The following is a 23,675-nucleotide window of genomic DNA, read 5'->3' as shown; positions in this document are numbered from 1 at the left end:
AATCATACAAGTAACAATAAGGTATGTAAAAATAAGTACCTGTATTAAAGGCATTGGCGTCTTTGGCACGTCATAGTTTTCGTAAGGACCATTGAATGTTTTCTTCTTGCAACAGCAAGGTTTCGGTTGTTGCCAGCATTGGCAAGTGTTACCAGTCTTCACTGGCACGGTTGGTGTGCAGCAACCAACCGGACTGGATCTTTTTGATTCAAAACTCTTATCAAGAAGGCACGCGCTGCGAGGCACTGAGTACTCAGAGGCACTACCGCTGGACCTCGAGTAAATGGAGGCTCGGTCTGAGTCAGAACGCTTCTCCATTATGTTGTCCATCGTCCACACTGGAGACATGATTGATCCGGGAGTGTTCATTGTAGATGATCTGGAAGTATTTGTTTTTCTATAGTTAGAAGTATCAATAAACGTTATGTGCAGGAAGTATATTTTGTACATTTTATATCATAATTGGTGATCGAAGAAAATTTTATGAAGTCGTATATCGTAAATCATTAGTAATATCTAAGCAGCATTATCAACACGAAAGCCCACAAAATTCATTACTAAGATATTTTAGGATCTAGATACTGTATTAATTATTATACTGTCGATATATTTCAAAATCGCTCCTAAATGTATAAATACAATTATAATTTCAAATACACCAACCTTGTCAAATGACTGATCTTTCCAATACAGCTGGAGCACCTGGGCAGAGAAGTAGGACGTCTAAACTTGTCCTCGTTACTGTCCAGGCTAGTGTCGAGGTCGGACAGGCAGTGCATGGTCTGACTACCCGGCGCCGCCCACGAGGGAGACACAGACCGCATTGACTGGTTGAAACAGTCGTCCATACAGGAGCTCGTGTCGGAGAAACGCTTTTCTAAAACTATAAAAATTATATCGTTATAATCTTCTCAGATTTTTACCGTTAAGATGGCCTAGTGGATATGCAGACATCTAGTTAACATCGCATGTTGCAATCTGGATGATCTCTACTAAGTTTACACGTGCTCAATTCGTGTTTATAATTGATTTCATGCTCGGGAGATACCATTTTGGCATATATGTCTCCGGATTAAGGTACAGTACATTCATAACCTTCACATTATGTAAGACTAGTTCCACCAAAAAATATCTTTAGTAATCGTTTACGTTGCGAAATAAGTATATTACATTTCAAGTCAATCGGAGTTTAGAGATATATCTAAGCAACAGTTTTGGATCTCGTTATAAGATAACATTAAGATAAGATTTTACACTCACCGGATCCACTCCTAGACGCTACACTCAAGCGGGAATGGGCCTCGTGGCTATAAATGTTGAGGAGTTCTGACAGTTCTCTGCCGCCCTCCGCCGCGAATACGAACAGCCCTTCACCCTTTCCGCACCTCGAGCCTCCCTCTACGCAGAACCTCTTGTCCACCATGCCAAATCTCCTATTGATGAAATAACATATGTAAGTAACAGCTTGCAAAATTTTCAGTGCTCGACAATTTTATTTTTAATTTAAGAAGAAAATCCCTGTACTTGTAAGTACAGAATATGAGTACAAAGAGAAAAAATAATTACTTGGCATTTTGCTACCTCGTAACTCAGTAGCTTACAAGACTTGTCCTTGAGGTTGGATGTTAAGGCAGTGATAGGCCATTATTGTTACCTTTAAATTTCAATTTAATAACCTCAAAGGACAATGACTTTTCAGAACACAATAAATCGGTCTAAACGCTCAACTAAAAACTAAATAAAATATAAAGTTAGTCAATAAAAGAACAAACAGTCATAAATAAATGTCGAAGTATTTTATCATGATAAGCTCAATACATTTTAAACTGCGAAACGAGCAATACAAATTTTGATAGCAAATACTAAATAGAAAGACAAACACTACGAATAGACATAGAATAGACGTTGTAAACACACATATTGACGTACAACACATAATTCCCAGATAAAGTCCATTAGATGAATTAGACTTTATTTTCTGAATTGCTCCGTTGACAGAGGCGGGATAGCCCACCCGTATGTTGGCGATTAATTGAGAAACAGTACTTGTCTTAATTAATTGTTAATTTAATGGTCCCTCTATGATTGACGGTGTCTGATTGGAGATAAGTTTTATTGATGTTTTCGTTTATTTTAAAGTAGTTTATGTCGGTGTTAATAGACGCATCGATCGAGAAGAAGAACGTGACTGAAACTTGTGTTTAAATATTTTGGGAAAATTTTAGTATCTTGCATCGCACACTATTATAATGTGCATTTAAGTTATTTGCAAGATTTTCTCTGTTTGGTAATGATTACTTTGGGAAGATATCTACACTACACTAGAAATATTAGGCATGGTGTTTCTAAAACAATAATCAAATTGTTTTTCGATAATATATAAGTACTTGTACATACCTAATTATTGGATGACTGGGTTTAACATCGATTATATAACTTATCATTTGCTCAACGTTTCAGAAGAGCTACACCTGTGGTGGTCACGAGCTGACTGACATGTCACCCGAACCCGAGTAATATATAAATAGATATAACTATCTGAGTCCTGCGGTTTCATCCGTTAAATTTGGATAATAAAGACCCGTTTCACGCTTTCGCATAACTTATGTTAAAATAGCGGTCTTTAGGGGAATAGTTAATAGTTAGATGACCATTTTATGGTAGGAATATTTATACAAATAAAATCAAAGGGTTAGTTCAACTGTATAAGCTTTATATTATAGATATACATAGCGAAGAAAAAAAATAAACATGTATGGTGTATATTTTCTTACACAATTTACTGAAACGATTTGATTAAATCTACTACAAAAATATTACGTTCATACAAATGATCTTTAAAAACACAGTTAAATATAATAAATTTCGAATAAGTTTAAAATGAGACGATTTCAAAAAACATTTAGTCTCGAAAGATAAATTTAATTTCCTCCACGTAGACTCGGAGATAACGTAAATTGTTTGACCGCGATGGAATTTCATTTCCTACGATATCACAGGGCGGGAATTTCCAGGATGCCTGATATACCCTGGGACCGTCTTGATAGCATAGTGATACTGGAAGCGACTTGTAAATGTCTTTTGGACATTTTAGAACAAAACAAATTTAAAAAATTGCGAGATAATATTTTGGAGTAAGTTTAAATTGTCAGGTGAGTCAGTCAAGATGCTAGACTTTACTTGGTGGTAGGGCTGTGTGCGAGCCCGTCTCGGTAGGTACCACCCACTCATCAGATATTTAGCCGCCAAGTAGCAATATTTGATATTGTTGTGTTTCGGTTTGAAGAGGAAGTGAGCCAGTGTAACTACAGGCAAAAGGGACATAACATCTTAGTTCAAATGGTTGGACGCATTGATGATTAATATTTCTAACAGCGCAAATGTCTATGGGCTGTGGTGACCACTAAACAACAGGGGACCCATTTGCCGGTCCGCCTACTTATTACATAAATTATTAAAAAAAACATAGCGCGTGTATCTTAACCGATGATTGCGGGTTTAAATGAAAGGCAAGCACCACTCCATTCTTCTTCCTCCATCCTCTCCAACTCCATTACGGCTCCAACTTTCTCTTCAAAGAGAGCTTTAGCCAAAGCCAAGCCAACAATGGGACATACACAGAACATTCAGTTTACTTATATTTTTGGGTGCATTGCTCTCGTGATGTTTAATAATTTAAACATTAATAATAAAAATATATAGTTTAATGGTCTACAAAACAAAATGACAATCACAAAAATACACATGATTACATTTTTCATGATGTAGACACGGCATGCGTTTAATATTAAGTACCAATTAGCGTCTAGTCCATGAGAGCAGCAGATACCAAGCATACATTTTTTTTTTATTTTAATTTGTTTAATTTGATGTATTTAATCTATTGAAATATTTTTTTTAAAACAATTTTTAATGAGGCTATAGAACAGTCGGCAAAAATTCTTATCACAAACTGCATTGCACCACAATTTTTTTTATTTATGACATAATTAATATGAATTACTTTGCATGGACGCAAAAGTCGTTTATCAATAAGGAAAATATTTTACGAGAGAGAATCTTTGCGACAAACCAAACTCAACTTCGTTCTGGACTTGGACTGGATTCGTTGATTTTTACTCAAATCGTATAGCAATGAATTATGATATATAGGAATTAATTAATCATTTTTACCGCATCCAGTGTAACGTTATCCAGTTTTAGTCTCTGGATCGCTGACTATATTTTGATTCAGAATCAGACGGTCTTTGACTCCTGTCTTGTCTCGCAAATATAAATTTCTTTCTACGAGTTTAAGACGTCTGTTGAATATATTGAAAGTTCAGTGTGAGAAACTTTATATTGCCACTTTGTACTAAGGTACATGGTTATGGTTGCCAACCATCACCGTAGATATAAAACCTCTTTTACATTTATATTCATGTATGTATTTATGTCTCTTTGTATTTTTTGCGCACTACAAAAGTTATTTCCTGCGCTTGCTAATATCGGCTACTTCGTAAGTTAATCTGTCTGTTATATACATATTATGTTATATATATTTGATTTCTTTTTTAGTATATATAATTAAAAATGATGGACTTTTAATTTTGCTTGTTACTCGACGTTTGATCTAGACAGGGTCTGATTAAAGTTAGCATATTTGATTATGAGGACTCTGTGCAAACCCAAGGGTGTTCTACAGCCAAACAGCGTTACTTAGTATTCTTGTGTTCTGGGAAGGGTAAGTGAGCCAGTGTATCGACAGGCGGAATAGACAAGGCAGCATAACATCTTAGTTCCCAAGATTGGTGGCGGATTGACGATGTAGGTAAAGGTTAGTAAGTAAGTAAGTGGTGGTGAATAGTAAGTTACTATTACTTATTAATTGACTCCGAACAATGTCATGGTAACCGTTAGTGTTTTAATAAAATAAGATACCCTTTTAAATGAGGCTCTTTACCATTTTTATAGCTTTGTTTTTAGTTTTCGTTTTATTGATAAAAAAATATATCATTGTTTATATTGCAGCGCGCTAGACAACGGAATCTTGTATTCTGAAGTCGTCAAAGCGGTTTTATTGCTGGCTAATGTTACAAAGCGTGAATGTCTTTTTATAGTTCCGATATAATCTAAAATTAACGTTGAATAGTTCCGCTCGTAAAACATATAAACGCGTTACGAGATTTCTCCCAAACCGATGCGCTTCCGTGTTGAGACATCGCCACACAAACTATAGTGATTCAAGTAAAAGTAAATATTATATTTATATTTCTGAAGTTTATTTTGGGAAAAGTGCAACGTTTCTATGTAATGTTTGAGTGAAACGTTTCTGGTACAAAAGTGATAAGTGTCAGTTAAGACCAAATGAGATGTGTGTACGTTTAAAATAAGAAGGAGAGACATTTGCCAAGTGGTGCTTCACGTTTGTGCAAGAAGTATCCTGACAGTGTGATCTCTGATAATGTATACATACATTATAAATGTAAAAGTAAATTCGTCTGTCTGTTTGTCTGTTGCTCTTTATGTGCCAAAGGATATAGGCAATTTTTTTAACTGTATGACTGACCTCTAGAATGCGAGTGCAGCCGTGGGCGATTATTATATTGATTATTTATTACAATTAAATAATATTTCTTGCTTACAAACGTATAAAATATTGTAAACAACGAAAGGATAATATTTTAATTTCAACTTAACGTTAATTCTTTTTTTATTTCTTCGAAACAACATACAATTTTAGTATATATTCACGTCTGTATTTCTTAGTATTAATATAACGAAATGTTTAAAACTTGTTATCAGACATGTAGGATGTTCGTTTTAATTATAGATTCGACATTAGAGATTCACAAAAAATATATATACATTTAAAATATTAACATTGTCACTATTTTAAATAAAATCAAATAACACATCCTTGATACAACATGAAATAGTATTTCGTTTGTGATCTGTTATTCTTAGTAAGTTAGACTATGGTCTAATTACGTGCAGTTATTTAAAAATCAATACCAATTTTTCTAGAGAAAACGAGTAATATGATATTTCCGTTCATAGTCAATTAAACGTGAAACATTTCGTAACGTTCTCGAACAAAAGGCGTAGTCGGTAATTACTTTTCACTGTAACAAAGAGATTCTGTTGGTTACGCAATTAACAGATGCGAGGCGCCATCATAATTATTTCGTTCGGCACAGGTTTAGAGGAATGTATGCAGAGGCACATCTACTAATATATAAGGTAAAACAAATCGCCATCTAAGTTAAAGTGATTTGTACTCCCCTTTGAATGAAATGCTGGGCTCAGACACTGGGTCTGGTCAATAGTAAAGCCGTTGGTCCTCTGCCTAAACTCTAGCCGATCGTTCGGATATCCAGTCGGATCCATCGTATTATGGTTTTCGTCAAGTTATTCTATGTAGGTAACAGCCCGGATTCAGATTGTTACATTTTTCTCAAATGATCATAGGCTTTAAATATACAATAGAAACAAGTTGATATATAAAATGATAAAATATGAGTCCGGACAGTTAAGCGTAATAGCAGAGTTCTCGTAAAGCGCTGGAGCGCTTCAGGCTCTTCTTTCAGAGCGCTGTTCATTCAGAGGAAAACGGCCAATAATAATGTTATATTCACAAGGCATTTCTGTATAATGTAATTGATGATTGGGATCTGAATAAAAATATGTACGGAATAAAAATACAATATATTTTTACGAGTAATGTTTGAGTTTTTATATTCGTGGATTTTTTCTTATTATTTATAGAGCCGTCCAGAAAACGTATAGCAAGCCTTTTTGTGCTTATATGAATATTGTCTAATTAGCCTCCTTTTGTAAATACTACAGTTATAATTAGTAGGAAAGACTTTTGCAATTTTGTCACCGTAATCTTGGCGCGACATCAACAGAGGTGTGAGTTCTGTGTGTTTCTGTGAATTTGCTAACCGCTATGCATTAGACTTCCATATTTATAGTAATAGCCTGCAAATCTCGTGCTGCTGGGAAAATGTCTTCTATAAAGTGGTTTAGTTTGTTACACGACCTAAGTATTTATCCGACAAATGCAGGTTTCCTCACGCTGTTTTCGTGCAACGCCGATATAGATCAAATTAAAACTGTTGGTCCGTATTTGACCCCAAAACTTTTGGTTAAAATCAACGCATATTATCTACTAAGCCATTTTTATGAAATAAGCGGGATAATGTGCCATCTGATGGTAAGTGGTCACCACCTGCCGTACAGTTTGGCGCTATAAGAAATATTGTTCCTTACATCGCCAATGAGCAACTAATCTTGGGACCTAAAATGTTATGTCCCTTATGCCTCAAGTTAACACGGTTCAGACATATTTAAGGAACAAAATAGTTTTCAGCTACACTATGACGGTTCATCTTCGAATTACAATGGAGGTTATTCGGGGGCTATGACGAAGGGGCTATTACGCATACAGATATCATATACAACGTTTTCAAAAATGTCTCGTATATACCGATTCATTCGTTAATCGCATCACGTAGCTATTTTATGAAGGGTCTTCTATGAATAAAAAGTAGTAATCGTTAAACCATTGAGATTTAAAAGTTAAAAGATTTGAATTAATTCGTTTTTTGTTCGAAATGTAAAGTTGCAATTTTTTTTTTTTTTTACTTAGAATTGCGGTTGACAATTTCCTGGATGGATACAGGTTACCGTCGTTGTCAAGGGGTATATAATGAACCAAACAATATTGTACGCGTCAGTGAATGAATAGTTCTATAAAAATGTATTTATAAAAGAAAACAATACAACTCATTCTTTATAAAAGTTTAATTACGAAAACTGGTTATTTATGACTTGGCTTCCTGGAGATATATCAGTTTAGATGAAACTTATGTGATACGAAGTTTTCTTCACGCGTCATTAATTTCCCGTATCATAACTCTATAACCCCCATCGCGAAAATGGGATAAAATTAAGTCCCTTATGTGCAGCGACGCATACGGCGTCTGACTTATAGATAAGTTCTTAATCTGTGGATAATTTACCCAAGTCCCGTACCTTGTACAGTGACGTCATGTACTTGACTTTAATAACTTATTTACAAACAGACACTCCAATTTTATTATATGTTTATAATAAAATTGGAGTGTCTGTTTGTACGATAATACGAAATCAGAATATACTTTATCAAAGTAGGTTCTTAAAAAGCACTTGTGGATCGTCATTTTACATCTTTAAGTAAAGTGAAGTAATTAACAGCTTTTAAATATACTATTGGGCGACAGGCTCCTGACTTTTAGTGACGGGTTGGAGATTATTCCACCACTCTGCTCCAATGTGGTTTGATGGATTTACAAGTTCAAAAATGTACAGCTATCAACGACTCGGAATGTTGATTCTACCGAGAAGAAACAACAAGAAAGTCAGCCGTTAATCTTTTCCATATATCATTAACAAATACAAATAATTATATATGTATATATTTATTTATGTATCATGTATTCAAATGAACAATTAATAATACTGAGATTTTTAATCATCCAATGTAAAATATTGAGTACTATACCTTACTTATTAGTAATCGTATTAATATGAAAAACGAAATGTTTGTGAGGATGGCTGTAACTTTGTTAATCTTTCAGGTAAAAACTACTGAACGGATTTGGACGAGATTTAAAATACAGATAGCTCATACCCTGACCTAGCATATAGGCTACCTAACACCTGCAACGATCACCGTCAATCGCGAAAGTTGTCGTGGGCGGAAACTAGTGTAATAACAAATACAATCAAATCAAAATATACTTTATTCAACGAGGCTCTTAAAAGCACTTCATGTTACAGTGTGGAATTAATGTAAAGCTGGTAACTGGTAGCCGATTCGAAAATTAGACTCTAACGATTTACTCTTTACCACAATTTTCATATAATGTCAGTATTAAATTTTGATATATTCTGCCTAATCTCAATAAATACTAAGACCATGCTTTTTTTATCTTTATTTTAATCGTGTATCGAGTAATATTCCTATGAAAAGAGTTTACACATACAGAACATACGTAAGTATCAGTGAAACTGTTTAGACTTAATTTACAACGAATTCAGTACTGGTAATTTTTTTTTTATATTCAAACGAAATTTTAAGAGAAATTATACAGGTATGCAAAATTTCTTATCGTCAGAAAACAGCGGTAACTTTTACTGTAATAAATTGTGATTTTCTTGTTTTTGATTTTATAATTATAGTTCATTGCATAACAAAATTAAATTGCACAAAAAGCGAGCTTGCTGCTACTGCATTCTCTGCTGGCCAACCATAATGGGATGCACGAAAAGCGTGTTAGTGTGTGGAAACAAAGTAAAATTAAATATATATACTCGTATAATAATATATATGTACATACGGTATGAAAGCATATATTTGTACTACTTGCCTGTTTATTGTTCTCTTTGCACTGTTTTTTTTTTGTATTTATATAAGTTGATCTTTTTTTTTTTTTAAGTCTTAGGTGGCAACCGAGCAGGAGGCTCACCTGATGGAAAGTGACTACCACCGCCCATGGACATCTGCAACACCGGGGGGCTTGCAGGTGCGTTGCCGGCCTTTAAAATGTGTAGTGTAATGTGTAAGTGGTGGATTAAGCTCCATATCTTTTCCTCTCTGAGACAGCAGGCCTAAGCCCAACATTGGGACATTACATTGGGACGTTACAGGCTGTAATTTTTTTCTACGATCCTTCGTTAAGCCGGAGAATAAAGGATTTAAAAAGGAAATCTTTTTGGTAAGCGATTGTGTTAATCACGGTTTTGGAAATATTCAGATATTTCGCTAAAACAATATCGGATAGCGTTGAAAAGTTCGTTGCAATGTTCCACTTTATATCACTTTAAAAAACGTTCACGAAATGTTTATATTCGACGTATATTTCTTTTTTTGAAAACAAAAACTAAAGTGTTTTCCAAATGAAAGCTTTATTTATAAAGTTTAAAGTTAAAACTAAAATATTATACTTTGTTTTAATATTAGTATATTTTGAACACGTTGCTAACATATGAAAAGACGCAATTACTTTTCTAATATTATATAAAAAAAACTATATATGTGTTTTTTTATTCTATTCTCTATTTTATTCTCTGCTATGCGGACAGCTTATATAATAATAGAAGATTGAGAAGAAGAAGATTGAAAGAAGATATTAGAATTTAATTGTTGTAAATAAGTATTGTAGTGGTTAAACCAGTTTTTAAAATTGATTTATAAAAATGTTTTACAAAAGTTATAATCTTCAAGAAATATTGTAATTCATGTTTTTCGAAGATTTCTGTATTTTACATTGTATTCAATTAGTGTTAAAATATTATCAGTTGTTTTAAAAAATACTCAATGGGTTACCTATTACAAATCATTCAAATAATAGGTATTCTATACGTGTAAGTCTTACATTAAAACATTTTTGAATCTTAAATATATCAACTGTACCACCGTTTAGGAAAGCAGCCTCCAGCGAGAAAAAACGGGAACTCGCAGTGTTGCTCTTTTCAAATAACCAGATTTACAATGATGTTAGTATTCACAATTATTGTTCTTATAATTCTAAGTGCATTGTTGAAACCTGAGCATAAATCCAGGCATCTTTATACAAAATGTATTCGATTGTGAATTATCGTAGTGTACCTAAAGATCGACTGTTTAATAGAACTCTGTTTATATTTATCACGGAACCAGAAACTCTTCAAAACATATTAAAATAAACTTCTCTTTGTTTTGTAATATCTAATGGAAATTTCAAAAAATTTTAATTCATATTGACGGATAACAATTCTAAATAATATAATATTGGAAATCTTAATATTTATCTGTTTAAATTAGTGTTAGTTACACTCCTCATAAAACATTTATAATTTTAATTTCAAAATCATGAATTCGTTCGTCACGGTTGGTCCATTTCACGTTGAATTTTATGTATTTAACTTCAAGTTTTATTACTGTAATGTTATTGTATTGTCATCGTTTCTTTACGATAACGACAACTACGGCACTAAGGTATATAAATAATTCGATACAAATATTATAAATAAAAAAAGGTAAAGATTTGTTTTCGCGCTTAAATAAAACTGTTAATTTAGAATTATTCCGTTGTTGCATGGTGGCATACAGCCTATACATTCGATTTTTAGCATTCGCCTTCAGTCGAGACAATTCTTTTTACAATCTCGTATAAATTGTATTATTACAGGCTAGGCTGCAATGTTTAGTTCTCCTAACTCACAAATGTAATGTTTGAAACTGAAGTAATACAATAAAGGCTAATGCTCTTCACCAAGAGCAAGTTCGTCACCACGAACCGCTCTAAAGCGAGTGAAACTGCGCGGAAAGGCTTGTGTTGTTTAGAAGTTTCTTTTTATATCATTTATGGGTTGAAATATCAGATTCGTCTTTTTTAACATATCTCTAAGAGCCGTTGTCTAATGTGAGAAGGTTTTACCATATTTTGTATATCAAGGGATTCAAGAACCTACATTCTTTTAAAGATTGCCAATATGAAATATAACATAAGGTAATTACCTATTTATGTTATATTTCATTTTCGCCGGCACCAAACAGAACTGATCGAAAAGTTCTTTGAGGAGAGTCGCTTAATTTAAAAATCTAATAACAGCCAATATTAATTTTCTCACTAAACTTTAATGTACAGACATAAAGTAGTACAAAAGTTAAAAGATGTTAGATAATTAAATGTGTTTAAGAAGATATTTCATGGCGAGCATTATCTTCGAATAAAAATTCGAATAATTGTGTTAGCGTGTACACATACATTTAAAAAAAGTAAACTAACTCACTTTTAATGTCACATAGGCCCATTTCTTCTTTAGCTCCTCCTCAAGTTAGGAGTTAAGTCAACCATGCTGTTCCAACATAGATTAGTACACGATGTTGAGATAAATTATAAAAGTAAAAGCGCACGAGACGAATTATAAACTACGCATATGCAAATTTAGCTGGCCCGAGTTTGAACCATTTTAGGTTACTACTATCCATATGTTTCAACTTCTGGGCCATTTCCGCTATGTTTTGAGTCATACTCATATATATTATTTAAAATAATATTATCGACATAGAACGAAATAGGGATCGAGTCATGTCAAGTCAAGTCAAAAACATCTAAACATTTTTAAATATAAAACAATTAAAATAACACCAAACCAACTATAACTTATTACCTTTTTAATATACGTAAAAGTGTACAAAAAAAATACAAGATATATTTAAAGTACACTAGTTATCGCCTGCGGTTACGTTCGCGCTTAAGGAATTTTTCGACAAAATAAAGTAACTTATGTCATTCCTTGTTGTTTAAGCTTGCTTTATATCAAATTTCATCAAAATCGGTTCAGTGGTTTTGAAAGAACAACCTACAGACTGACTAAGCGTCAGAGTTACTTTCGCATTTATAATATTAGTAAAGATAGTACAAGACAAAATTAATAGAGACTGCTTAAATCAGTTTAACTGTAAATTTCTAATTTGTAAACCAAAGGACCAAAATCGCTTAAAATGTAACTCTTAACCGATGGCTGTTTTCAATTATAGCCGTCGAAAGGTTAATTACTGGAATAAGGAGATAAAACTGAAACATTTTTAACAATTACGAAGTTCACAGCGTTCTCGAATTCGTCTAAAATTTTCAATTCAAATATTAAATATGATCCAATCTTACAAGACTTGAAAGAAAATTTGTTTTTTAATTGGCTTCCATCTTGATATTTGTAATATATATTACTTCCGACGCTTCTTCAAAGGCTGCTTATTATTATTCGAATTCAAAATATTAAATTATAAACACCTTAATGAGATCTTGATAAAAAAAAACGAATAGTACCTAATTACATGTAATCAGGCAAAGAATATAATACTATAGAATTGTTTGTTTTATATTAGCAGCCTGTAAATTTCCCACTGCTGGACCAAGGCCTCCTCTCCCTTTGAGGAGAAGGTTTGGAGCATATTCCACCACGCTCCTCCAATGCGGGTTGGTGGAATACACATGTGGCAGAATTTCGTTGAAATTAGACACATGCAGGTTTTCTCACGATGTTTTCCTTCACCGCCGAGAAGGAGATGAATTATAAACGCAAATTAAGCACATGAAATTTCAGTGGTGCCTCACTGATTTTGAACCCGAAATCATCGGTTAAGATGCACGCGTTCTAACCACGGGACCATCCCAGCTTGTTTTGTATTGTTTGTTTGGTTAATATTATTGTAATGATTGGGACGTCTGATTATATTGTTATGTTCGGTAATATCTCGAGAGTGGATTTAATTAGTCTGATATTACATTACAGATACGATATCACTTAGGTCGATGTAGAGACGACCTTTGCCTACCTAGTGAGACGTGTAGTGACTGTTACTGAAATGTACAATAATGTTTATGAAAAAAAAAAAGTTACTACTATTTATGGAAGAAGAATCTTTCAAGGATAATAATACCCGTGCTAGAAAGCCCGCAACTTTATAAAAAGGGCGAGAGAAATAAAGGATTGTGTACATACGACCTATTCGTATATATACACTCCGTTAACTGTATCTGTTTATTAAGTCCAAGTAAAAATAAAGAAAATAAAAAAGAATGATTTTACGTGTGTGTGCGTGGATTAAAGGTTACTGAACTATTTCGTTCAGTAAGTGAATTATAATTTTAAATGTAGAGCAAAATATACCGCTTAAAATATATATATGGGAATAATTTTCACAATCACATATTACTTTATAATATACTTCTGTTCGAAACTGAAATGAAATGAAATGTAAGATTTATGTATAAATTAACATCGAAGTTGTTAACACAAATGTAGCTGTCTTGAAGAACATAAACTTTGTTAACAATTAACATCTCATACATAGTAAACGTTACGACATATTCAACCACGCATTTCCTGTGCTTTACGACCTTTTAATATCACTCGTAGACCAATCTACAAAACGAACACCGAATATTAAAATAGAAAATGGACAAAAAAGCACAACAATAAAGTCCCATTAATAGCACCCCGGTCGTGTTCCCTTTCCGTTAAACGTTGCTTTATTTGGCGTGACATATCAGGAAAAAACCCGTAACTACTCGCCCGTAACACCCGCCCGTAACTCATCCATCATGAGCGTCACTTTTTTAATTGCAGTTAATTTCGCAAACACCTGTGAGGGCTTTTATAATAAATACTTCATTCGGCTCGACGGCACTAATTGATTGATGAAATAAGTAAATAAACTTCGGTAGGTTCCTTGTAGGGTGTAGACATTAGCTAAGTATTCGACGAAACTGTACCCCTAAGGGAGTAAAACGGGGCTTGGAATTTGGTATTTTATAAATTTCGTACGGGTAGAGCAGGTTTAGCTAGTCAATAATATTGTTTGCTACGAGATATTAACGTGTTTAATTGACATTTGATTTTTTTTTGTTGTATATCTTAACTAACCGTTAGGTAAGTAAACAGTCACCGGATTCATATATTGATTTTGTATGTGAAAACGACTAAAATATATGGAAATTACGTAGGTAATCAATTTAGTACCGGTTCAATTATTGGTGTATTGAATATGTCTAAAATTAATTCGTCAAAAATTATCCAGTTCATTTCGTCTAGTCTCTACCAAGTAGTGGTGATTTTGAAAATTATTCTTCCATAATATACTAAATCACATTGCTAGCATTAGTTCTAAATCTACTATAATACACCAAATCTTAATACTATTAATGACGAATCGATTTTATTCATAATGGGTCCAATACCACGAATAAAAAGAGTTTTTTACTTTAATTAATTCTTTAAATTGGATTTCCGACCGATGGGATAGACTACAAGAAAGGCTAACTAGTCATACGATCGTGATGTTGTACTGTTACTAATTGGTTATAAGCATTGCCTTAGGCATTAGCCCAGCAGTGGGAAATTTACAGGCTGTTAATGTATGTATTGCTTAAATTTTCAATGTAATATTTTTGATACTGTTTTTTGTTTTTAATGGACATACGTCGTATCCTAAATATAAAAAATAAACTTTTAATTTATTTATCTTTATGTATAGTACTGATTGGGTTATAATAAACTTATTACCATCTTAAATCCCCTCCCCCTCGGTATTTGATTTAACTCGTTTTTAATATAGTATAACTTCTTTCGCATGCCTTCCTTCAATGTTTATATTTTTGTAATATAAGAAGCTATTGGTTAAGTTAAATGTTTCTTATATTATTAAAAGTGATATTACTGTTTGTTTCCAAACTAAATAAATGTGTATAAACGCTTCAGCTCGTGATTCAGGACGATACAAAATCCACAGGGAAATGCAGCGAAACGATCTAATAACGAAATTAAAGTCGTATCTATGGTCGTTGGCTATTGCTATTGAAATCATTTATCGAGGCAGGTCACTGACCTTTCGTATACTTTTCGATTAGTGTGAACTTTGAAACTATTTACAAAGATATAACACATAAACCTCTATATAACCTCTAATAAAGTACATATGTAGTATATAAGTACGCATTGAGACCATTGGTGAGTAGTTGTTGTATCAACGAAATTATAGTATTATTAATTTTCAATCAATCAAACCAGTAGAAGATACAAACTCCGGTTCATGTCAAAATTGGTTCTTCCGGAGCTAAAATGCCACAGACAAGCACACAGATACCCGTTAAACTTAAAACACGTCTATTTTTGCATCGGGTGTTAAAACTTTTTATTAACAATAACGTCTATTTATTTAAATTTAATTTGAGTAAGGTTTGTATCTGAAGCGTTTTGTTTTTCTTTAAATTAAACATATTCACGGGTAGTTAACGAGAAAACTCTCGAATTTATACGCTCGGTTTACAAAATTAAGAGTTAACAATGTTTTTTGTTTAACCCATTTAACAGTTACGTGCAGTAACGAAAGGTATTATCAGCATCCCGGGTAAGATGCATTCATTACAATTATGCAGATGTGTTTGTTCTGCAAAAGTAGCGACATTTTTTTATAATAAGGAGTTACATACTGTTGTAGACTTTTTAAAGGTTTTTTGTTGGTAGCGATGGGAACATTGAGGTTTAAATTAAGTGAATTTTAATAAGTAACTTTGGAAGCATTCTATTTTAGGGTCAATTATCGATTTTGGTTATCTTGGCGCGACAATGTTGTCGTTCAGCTACAAATTATTTTATCATCATTCAACTTTTGTTGAAGTATTTTTCGTGTAATATTTATGGGCAGTTAAAACGTCCTTCGTTCCTTCACGCGTAATAAGGTTTAAATTTTATTCATTTATAATCTGTGTTATTAAATATAATATGTCAAAATCTGATTAAGTTGTAATACGAGCCGACTGATTAATTGATTCACTATTACTGGCGCAACCGAGTGATTTATCATTATATCCTGTTACTGTGTTCGATAGCTACAGCCATTAGTTCGAGATGCATCAAGATTATTAGGTTTGATTATAAGTAACATACGTAACTAGAATAATAAACGATTTTGATTTATTTACACAACTTGCCGCCCGTGGCTTTGCTCGTATTTTAGGAGTAAGTTCCAGGTTTTCGCCTTTAATTCATCAAAATTGGTATAGATTTAGCCGTTAAAGAGTAACAGAGACAGACAGAGTTACATTCGCATTAATAATATTAGTATAGATTAACTAACACAACTTGATACTTAAGTTAACTTAAGTTTTGAAAAGTTAAATCATAATTACTTCATATAATTTAAATTACGATTTGTAGGGTTTGTTCTATGCTTGTGAGCTTTCGTTTTCAGCGTTTCTGACACAATTGACCTAGGTAAATAAATATATAGAATATTAATAATAAACATTTATAGACGTACGAACTTTGCTATAAAACGGTACCAAATTGTTATGCACAAAGGCATAAAATATAAAATAATAACTAATTTTGAGTTTACAACATATGTTTCCAAAGTTCTTAAATTGTTAAAATAAAAATACCATAACCAACTAGCGACATCTAAAGATTTCGAAATGAACTAAGCCGTTACATCTTTCGATTGATAAATTTAAATCCGTTCTACGTTTTACGTAAGTCAAGTTTACAATAACCTGTACAATTTTTTAAATAATCCTGAATGAAAGATATATATTCAATATGTTTATAATTAACGTAACAGCCGGTCCCTGAAAATGATCCATCACGTTGATGAGACAGGACCATAATTGACGAATTCGTATATTACCAAAAATTGCCTCCTCTGCGAAATATAGGCCATATGCGATATTGAATGATGGACTAATTAAAATTATACAAGAAATATTTATTTATAATTACATAGATCCGCTTTCATATGAGAACAATAAGGGTCTAAATACAGTCTAGATATCAAATTTTTTTTTTGCTGATTTTCCGGCCAGAAAGGTTGAAATTGTCGGCTTTTCTCTACTATTGCATGCATATAGTATATATCTTTCTCTTGAATCACTCTGTTTATTTATGAAAACCGCATTAAAATCTGTCCATTCAAAAAGTTCGTTCTTCGTTCTGAAAGATAAACATGACATCAAAGATGAACAGACGGCGGGAAACGACTTTATTTAATTCGAATGATAGGCGATTTTATCATTTACTAGCGATTTCTTCCAGTCAACATATAGTCTCCTAACTAGAGACTTGAATATTTTAATTTAAGTACATACTTATAATATATATTAGCCAATCTGCAGTGGAGCGGCGTGGTAGACTTGTCCAGCAGTGGAACAAAAATGTTTCCTATTAATATAAATCTCATATCAAATATATATGGCTTAATATTAAATCCAGCAATGCATCATAAAAAAATCAAGATATTCTTAGTTTTAATATATATTTAATTTTATATAGTTAGTTATGTGTAATTAATTTCAGAAAAGGATTTTCTATTGCGATACTTTCCGCAGAGTCTACATTCCGAACTGGTACATTTACATTTAATTTAATCCTGTAACATAATCTTTATATTACTGGATTTATATGGAGATTATAATACTGAAATAAATAATAAAAATAAAAATACTTATATTTTTATTTTCATTTGATTCGGTTTTAAATTTCAGTGCTTTGATTGTAATTTGCTGTCGAAACATTTGGACTTTGGAGCAATAGAGGGAACAAAAATAAAATCCCCAGCTCGTTCAGTCTCGACTGGTGACAGGAGCTGGTCCATTTATCGCCCGGGCGATGGGGAATTGCAATTTAACTGAGAATTTTTTGCATTCTTGTCAACATTCTACGCGATCATGATTTGTATTAATTGCTTGCAATTTTACTAAATGTCGTAAATGTTTTTATTTTGATTGCACTGAACTCTTACTATCCGAAGTTTTACGTGATGGTGATGGTAACCCTTTGTAGGTCACCACTCAGTCATTAGATATTCTACCGTGATGCATTGATGCGTGAGCGGTTATGATAAGTTACCATCAGTTGGCCCATTTGCCATCCTGCTCACTTATATTAGGTTGAAAAAAAAATGTTAAGGACCATTTTGAACTTAAAAACTTATAAGCATAGTCCACCTTAGGAATAAAACCATCCTAGATACTTTTTCGATTATGAAAAATCATAAAATATTTGATAACTTGATAAATATCTTGCCGAGTTACTTTCGTCGTATCTTCTCAGGGCAGTTCGTTTTTACGAACCGGTAGTAGTATTTTACTTTGTATATCAATATCAAAAAGTAATTGAAAATAATATTGAATATTATTTGACTTTGACGAAAGCAACGGGATAAAACTAGCGTGTAGAGTGCATATTATGTATATAATATATCCAGATATAAACGCTTTAGCTCATGCTATTAGAAGATAAACAGCAGGGTGATGGCTTCGCAGTATCCATTATCGCCCATCGGAACATAAGCAACTCTTCATCGGCTTTAATAGCCGATAAATTCTCTTGGAAAAATTCTAGAGGGAAAATTTGGTCTAGCTTTATTATCCATTATAAATGTTACGATCTACAAAAATAAAGCAACATTATTGAGCTTTAAGAGACATTATCATTTTTAAATCACATGAAAATTTAATTTATAAAAGTAGGCGCGAGGAAATTTAACTCACAATTTTGTAAGCATATCTTGACCATTAAACGAATAATTCCGAAATGTGAATAAATATTCGCAAATACACGATAAATTTACGGCCTCACTTAAACGTTGTTTAGATAAATACAAATTTATCTCTTTCTGTCATCACTGATTTGTCATTCGAAAGAAAAAGAAAGCATTGTTTCAGTAGTCACTCACTAAACAATATTTGTAAGTAATTCTGAAAATGTCTATTGATCGCTTTTAATTCAATTGCCACGGAGGTCGTCAATTGCTTTTAATGGAATTGACGACCTCCGTGGACGAGTAGTGTGTACACCGGTTTTCATGGGTACGCCACTCCAAGGTCTCGGGTTCGATTCCCGGCCGAGTCGATCTAAAATAAGTTCATTAGTTTTCTATGTTGTCTTGGGTCTGGATGTTTGCGGTACCGTCGTTACTTCTGATTTTCCATAACACAAGTGCTTAACTACTTACATTGGGATCAGAGTAATGTGATGTTGTCCAATATTTATTTAATTGCAGGTAGTTTAGCAGGATTTATAACTTCAGAATAAGAAAGAACAATAAAAAAATACAGAATAACAATTATAAAAAAAATATATTAACAAAAGACCAGCTCCACTCAACGTTATTGACGGTGACGGCGTGGGCGCGCCGACAAACACCAACCGACATGATTTATGGACAGGTCCTCGAAATCGACGACAAATTGTCGGCGAGTGCGGTTTAAGGGTCTATTTAAGGGCAGTTCCTGCTCCCTTTTCATGCTAAATATCGTTTTATTACAGACCTAATGTATTTTTTATACTGATCGTGATTGTATTCAAGGTAATTAGTTGCAAGGACAGTGACTCAGATTTTCTTATTAATTCTGGGATATCTGTTTTATTATATTAGGTATTATATTTTCCATTCCATTATATTTTATTATAGCATAATTTTATTACAAAGGAGCTGCAATTAAAATCTAAGCCGTGTCACAGTTTTCCTCATTTCATATCTTCTGAATTTATGGTTTTTTAAATACGAAAATCAAAAAAGTTAGGTCAAGTTAGGATAGGTTGACGATTTTTCATTTGCAGGCAGATTTATCTCCTTACTTCCCGAATCCCCGAAAATTATTTGAATTATCTCCATAACTTTGCGAAGTGTTGGAAGTAGGCGTCTAAATCTTTCAAAGCCTATTACGATGCCATTCGTTAATGTTTATCTTTGGGTACGTTTCGACAAGGAAATTGTAAAGTTTGAGAACGTTTCGACAAAGTTTGTTTCCTGTTATATCCAAAGTTAATTTGTATAAATAACAAACGAAATATAAAATAATATTAAACTAGTACAAATTTAAATAATGAATACTGAAAATGAATATAATCAATTGAACAACGAATAATCCAACGGCATTACACCAACGAGGCTTGAGGGTTGAAAAAGTTACGGCTTTAACGAAAATCAGATAGAATACTAAAAGGAAACTACGCTAGAAGTGAGCAAACCAAAAAGTATCCGGTTAAAGGTGGAAGTTACGTCGGAAAACGACTCTTTCCGCTGCAAATTTTCAGCCGTGTTGAGGTAAGGCTTTGAGCAAAAACTCCACGTGACTAATTAAAAGTTTTCGGCGAATTTCGGTCGGTGAATTAATATTACATAACTTTAAGCGGATATTTAAGTAGTTCAGCGCACAAATTTAAATTTAATTTCTTCTGTTTAAATAAACATTAAAATAATTAATTCAACTTTAACCTCATTAAAATAATAACGCTTTAATCTTTAAAGTAAGTTGACGAGGAAGATTCAGCGATACAAATTATCTTTAAATATTGTCTATTAAATATATAAAGGACAATAGAGCGATACTCTGGTATGACTGTTTATTTAAAAAACAACTATTCGGTAAAATTAAAAACAAGAACAAATCAGTAGTTGATTTTGAAAATGATTGAATTTCAATATATGTTTGCTATGAAAATACTTCCAATTTTCTTGTAAATACGACATATATATCAAGGGAATGTCACTTCGCTTTAAATATCGAAACGAATCCACGATGACGTGAAGAACTGGGTCAAACTTGGTAAAGACAAATAAATGGTTTCACCGCAATGAAATATTGATGATGTTCTGGAGGAAGTCGATTTGGAAGATTAGGGGTCCTCGACAATAGCAGAATTCCAATCGGGGCTGCTTTGTCTTTATTCGATAACAGATGAATGGCTTACTATTTGTTGCATACGCTTTTTATCGCTTGTTCGAGAGGGTTACTCGAGGGGATTTTTATGTAATACTTTGAATCCAATCCAATCGTATTTGTTTGTTATTTAAATTGAGAAGTAACTTATTTATAAATAATATAGACTATATTTGATGTTTGTATTTTTTTTTAAATTCAATTTATTATTTCTTTGATATATAATCTGTTTCTAGTTTTACTATTTCTTACCTTAACAATTTAATATCCCAAAGTGCCAGCACTTCAGGAGGTCGCGAGGCACACAATGCAAGCCTGGGTCCACATGCGTGTAACCTCACCGGTCCAGCCTTAATCCCTGTGGGGGTTGGAGCTGATATGATGACAGCTGCGAATTCTTTACTACTGCCTAGATTGTGTTGAACCTGAAAGAAATTCTGATTTAAAGACTGTATACAATAATACCTAAAGGTACTTTAATGTGGTCAGGGCTGTTTACAATTAGAACTTGTCACATTCTAATGTTTAACTGTCGATGTTGTTACGTCATTTGAATATTTTATCTGTAGTCGTCGAGATATAAGACATTACTCGTCAAAGCCTTGTAATATGCTACTTTTTTATTAATATAACTTTATTTAAATCTAAATAAAAAAAAAAAATGAGACGTAATATTTAGTATTTGAATTGATAAATCATGAATACATTGTCTGCTTCATTTTGACTGTTGTTCTGCCTTTTATTATAATAAATTAAAGCGTAATAATATGGCTTAACGTCGATGAATGTCGAATGAGTTAATGTTGACCTAAATAAATAAAACGACGGGAGATGGACAACTCTTCGGTACTTTGTACTGAGTAATCTGGTGAGAAAATTGTTTTAGCGCTATTGCGAGTTCGACATTCGAATTTAGCGGAATTCCAACATTAAGCATGAATTAAGTTTCTCTAATCTTTTGTACATAGTGAATACAAGTTGAATTGAACGCGTTGCTTTGTATCATAGATCAAGAGTTCAACTGTAGAATCAACTTTTGAGTTTTACGTTTAAATTCTCTTCAATACGCATAATTGTTTGTATATGACGAGGCAAATTAGTTGTCTTTTTAATATCTATATTTATCCATTATTAATTTTTTTTTCGAGGTTCCATACATCTTTGTCTATATAATTATTACGATACAATAAAAATACGGCAAGTGTGTTTGTCGTATGCTATTCAACAATATTCAAACATAGTTGGGGTGCTTCTTAATCTTGATGTATTTCAGTTAATAAAACTATTACTGGTCATTTGGATTCAACATTATTCTTTTAAAAAAGTGTTCTTTTACAAAGAGGGTAATGATGTGGTATACTGGGGTTTATGATTGTTTTTTTGTGGATGGGTTTGAAGCTAAAGTAATTAAGAACCTCACCTTAACTCTCCATTGTATAAGTATTTCCCTCGTATCAAAAGCAAGCACTGGGACGACGTCCTCGCATAGTATGGCGAGAGTGTTGGACTCCTTGTCCAAAGTAAATCCTGACTCAAAGCCGAGGTACTGCTGGAGTGACAGCGACGCTTTCGTCTGTCCGTTCTTCTGTCTTTCCTTAAGGTCCTTGTACAGTTGCAGGTGAACGCAGTCTGTGAAAAGATAGAAGATATTATTTTAACGGCGCTCAATAAATAATTATTAAAGCAAGACAATATTTTATAGATATGTACAAAAACACAAAATGTTTTATAGAAAGCAAAACCTTTTGTTGGTAGTTCTAAATAAATAAATAAATAAATAAACTAAAAAGTAATTTTGATATCACAAATACAAGTTAATTTTTCTTAGTTTTCATCGTTTATTTTTATTAACTTTTAAATATCGATCGGTCTCAAACATCCATTCATGTGCAGTGTTATTAAATAATTAAATCTCTCATATCTGTTCAAATAATTACGTATCTATGTTTGGTAAGTTGCAGTTGCTCGTTAAATACGAACTTTTTGATAACAACCTTGTTTCAAAGAATTTTAAAGCTTAAAGGAGCAGCAATAAAACAATTTCTCAACATGAACAAAGCCGATACATCGGAACCACGTGCCTAGAGAAATTTCATTGGCTCTAGAAAATGGCGGTCGGTTCTAATGAAAGCCTTTGCGAAACTCGATCCACGGTCTAATGAGGCTTTCGTAATGATCGCAGCGTTCAGCTACTGACGAGAGTACACTTATTTGATCGGAATTTTTGGACTTGATACTTTAATGCAAGGGAGCAATGAACGGCAGGAAACAGTGGTAAAGTACAGGTCATTTTAGTGATCTAGAGTCCTTGGGACGACAAACAAATTAATTTGAACAATTTCTGACAGTCCGATTTTTCAACAATTCATTTACAGATAGCTATTTTCTTTTCCCCTCATAAAAAAAAAAAACAAAAAAATATTATCTTGTGGAATT

At 32.8% G+C, this 23,675-nt stretch overlaps 1 protein-coding gene across 2 annotated transcripts in view; it reads right to left on the bottom strand.

Annotated features, from left to right (window-relative positions):
* The window catches only part of LOC113394793 (uncharacterized), a 337,088-nt gene that overhangs the window by 178,731 nt on the left and 134,682 nt on the right, over positions 1-23,675 (bottom strand). For both annotated transcript variants that reach the window (XR_010309412.1, XM_026632215.2), the window contains exons 4-8: positions 22,660-22,868; positions 21,492-21,664; positions 1,261-1,433; positions 664-883; positions 40-379 (exon numbers count right to left, since the gene is read on the bottom strand). Coding sequence is in view for 1 of the 2 variants with exons in the window: in XM_026632215.2 (XP_026488000.1) it covers positions 40-379; positions 664-883; positions 1,261-1,433; positions 21,492-21,664; positions 22,660-22,868 (1,115 nt within the window). In the remaining variant the exon portion in view is untranslated. The remainder of the gene's footprint in view (positions 1-39; positions 380-663; positions 884-1,260; positions 1,434-21,491; positions 21,665-22,659; positions 22,869-23,675) is intronic.

This window comes from Vanessa tameamea, chromosome 17, assembly GCF_037043105.1.
Source record: "Vanessa tameamea isolate UH-Manoa-2023 chromosome 17, ilVanTame1 primary haplotype, whole genome shotgun sequence".
Taxonomy (NCBI): Eukaryota; Metazoa; Arthropoda; class Insecta; order Lepidoptera; family Nymphalidae; genus Vanessa; species Vanessa tameamea.
This window is presented reverse-complemented; position numbering and strand designations above follow the sequence as displayed.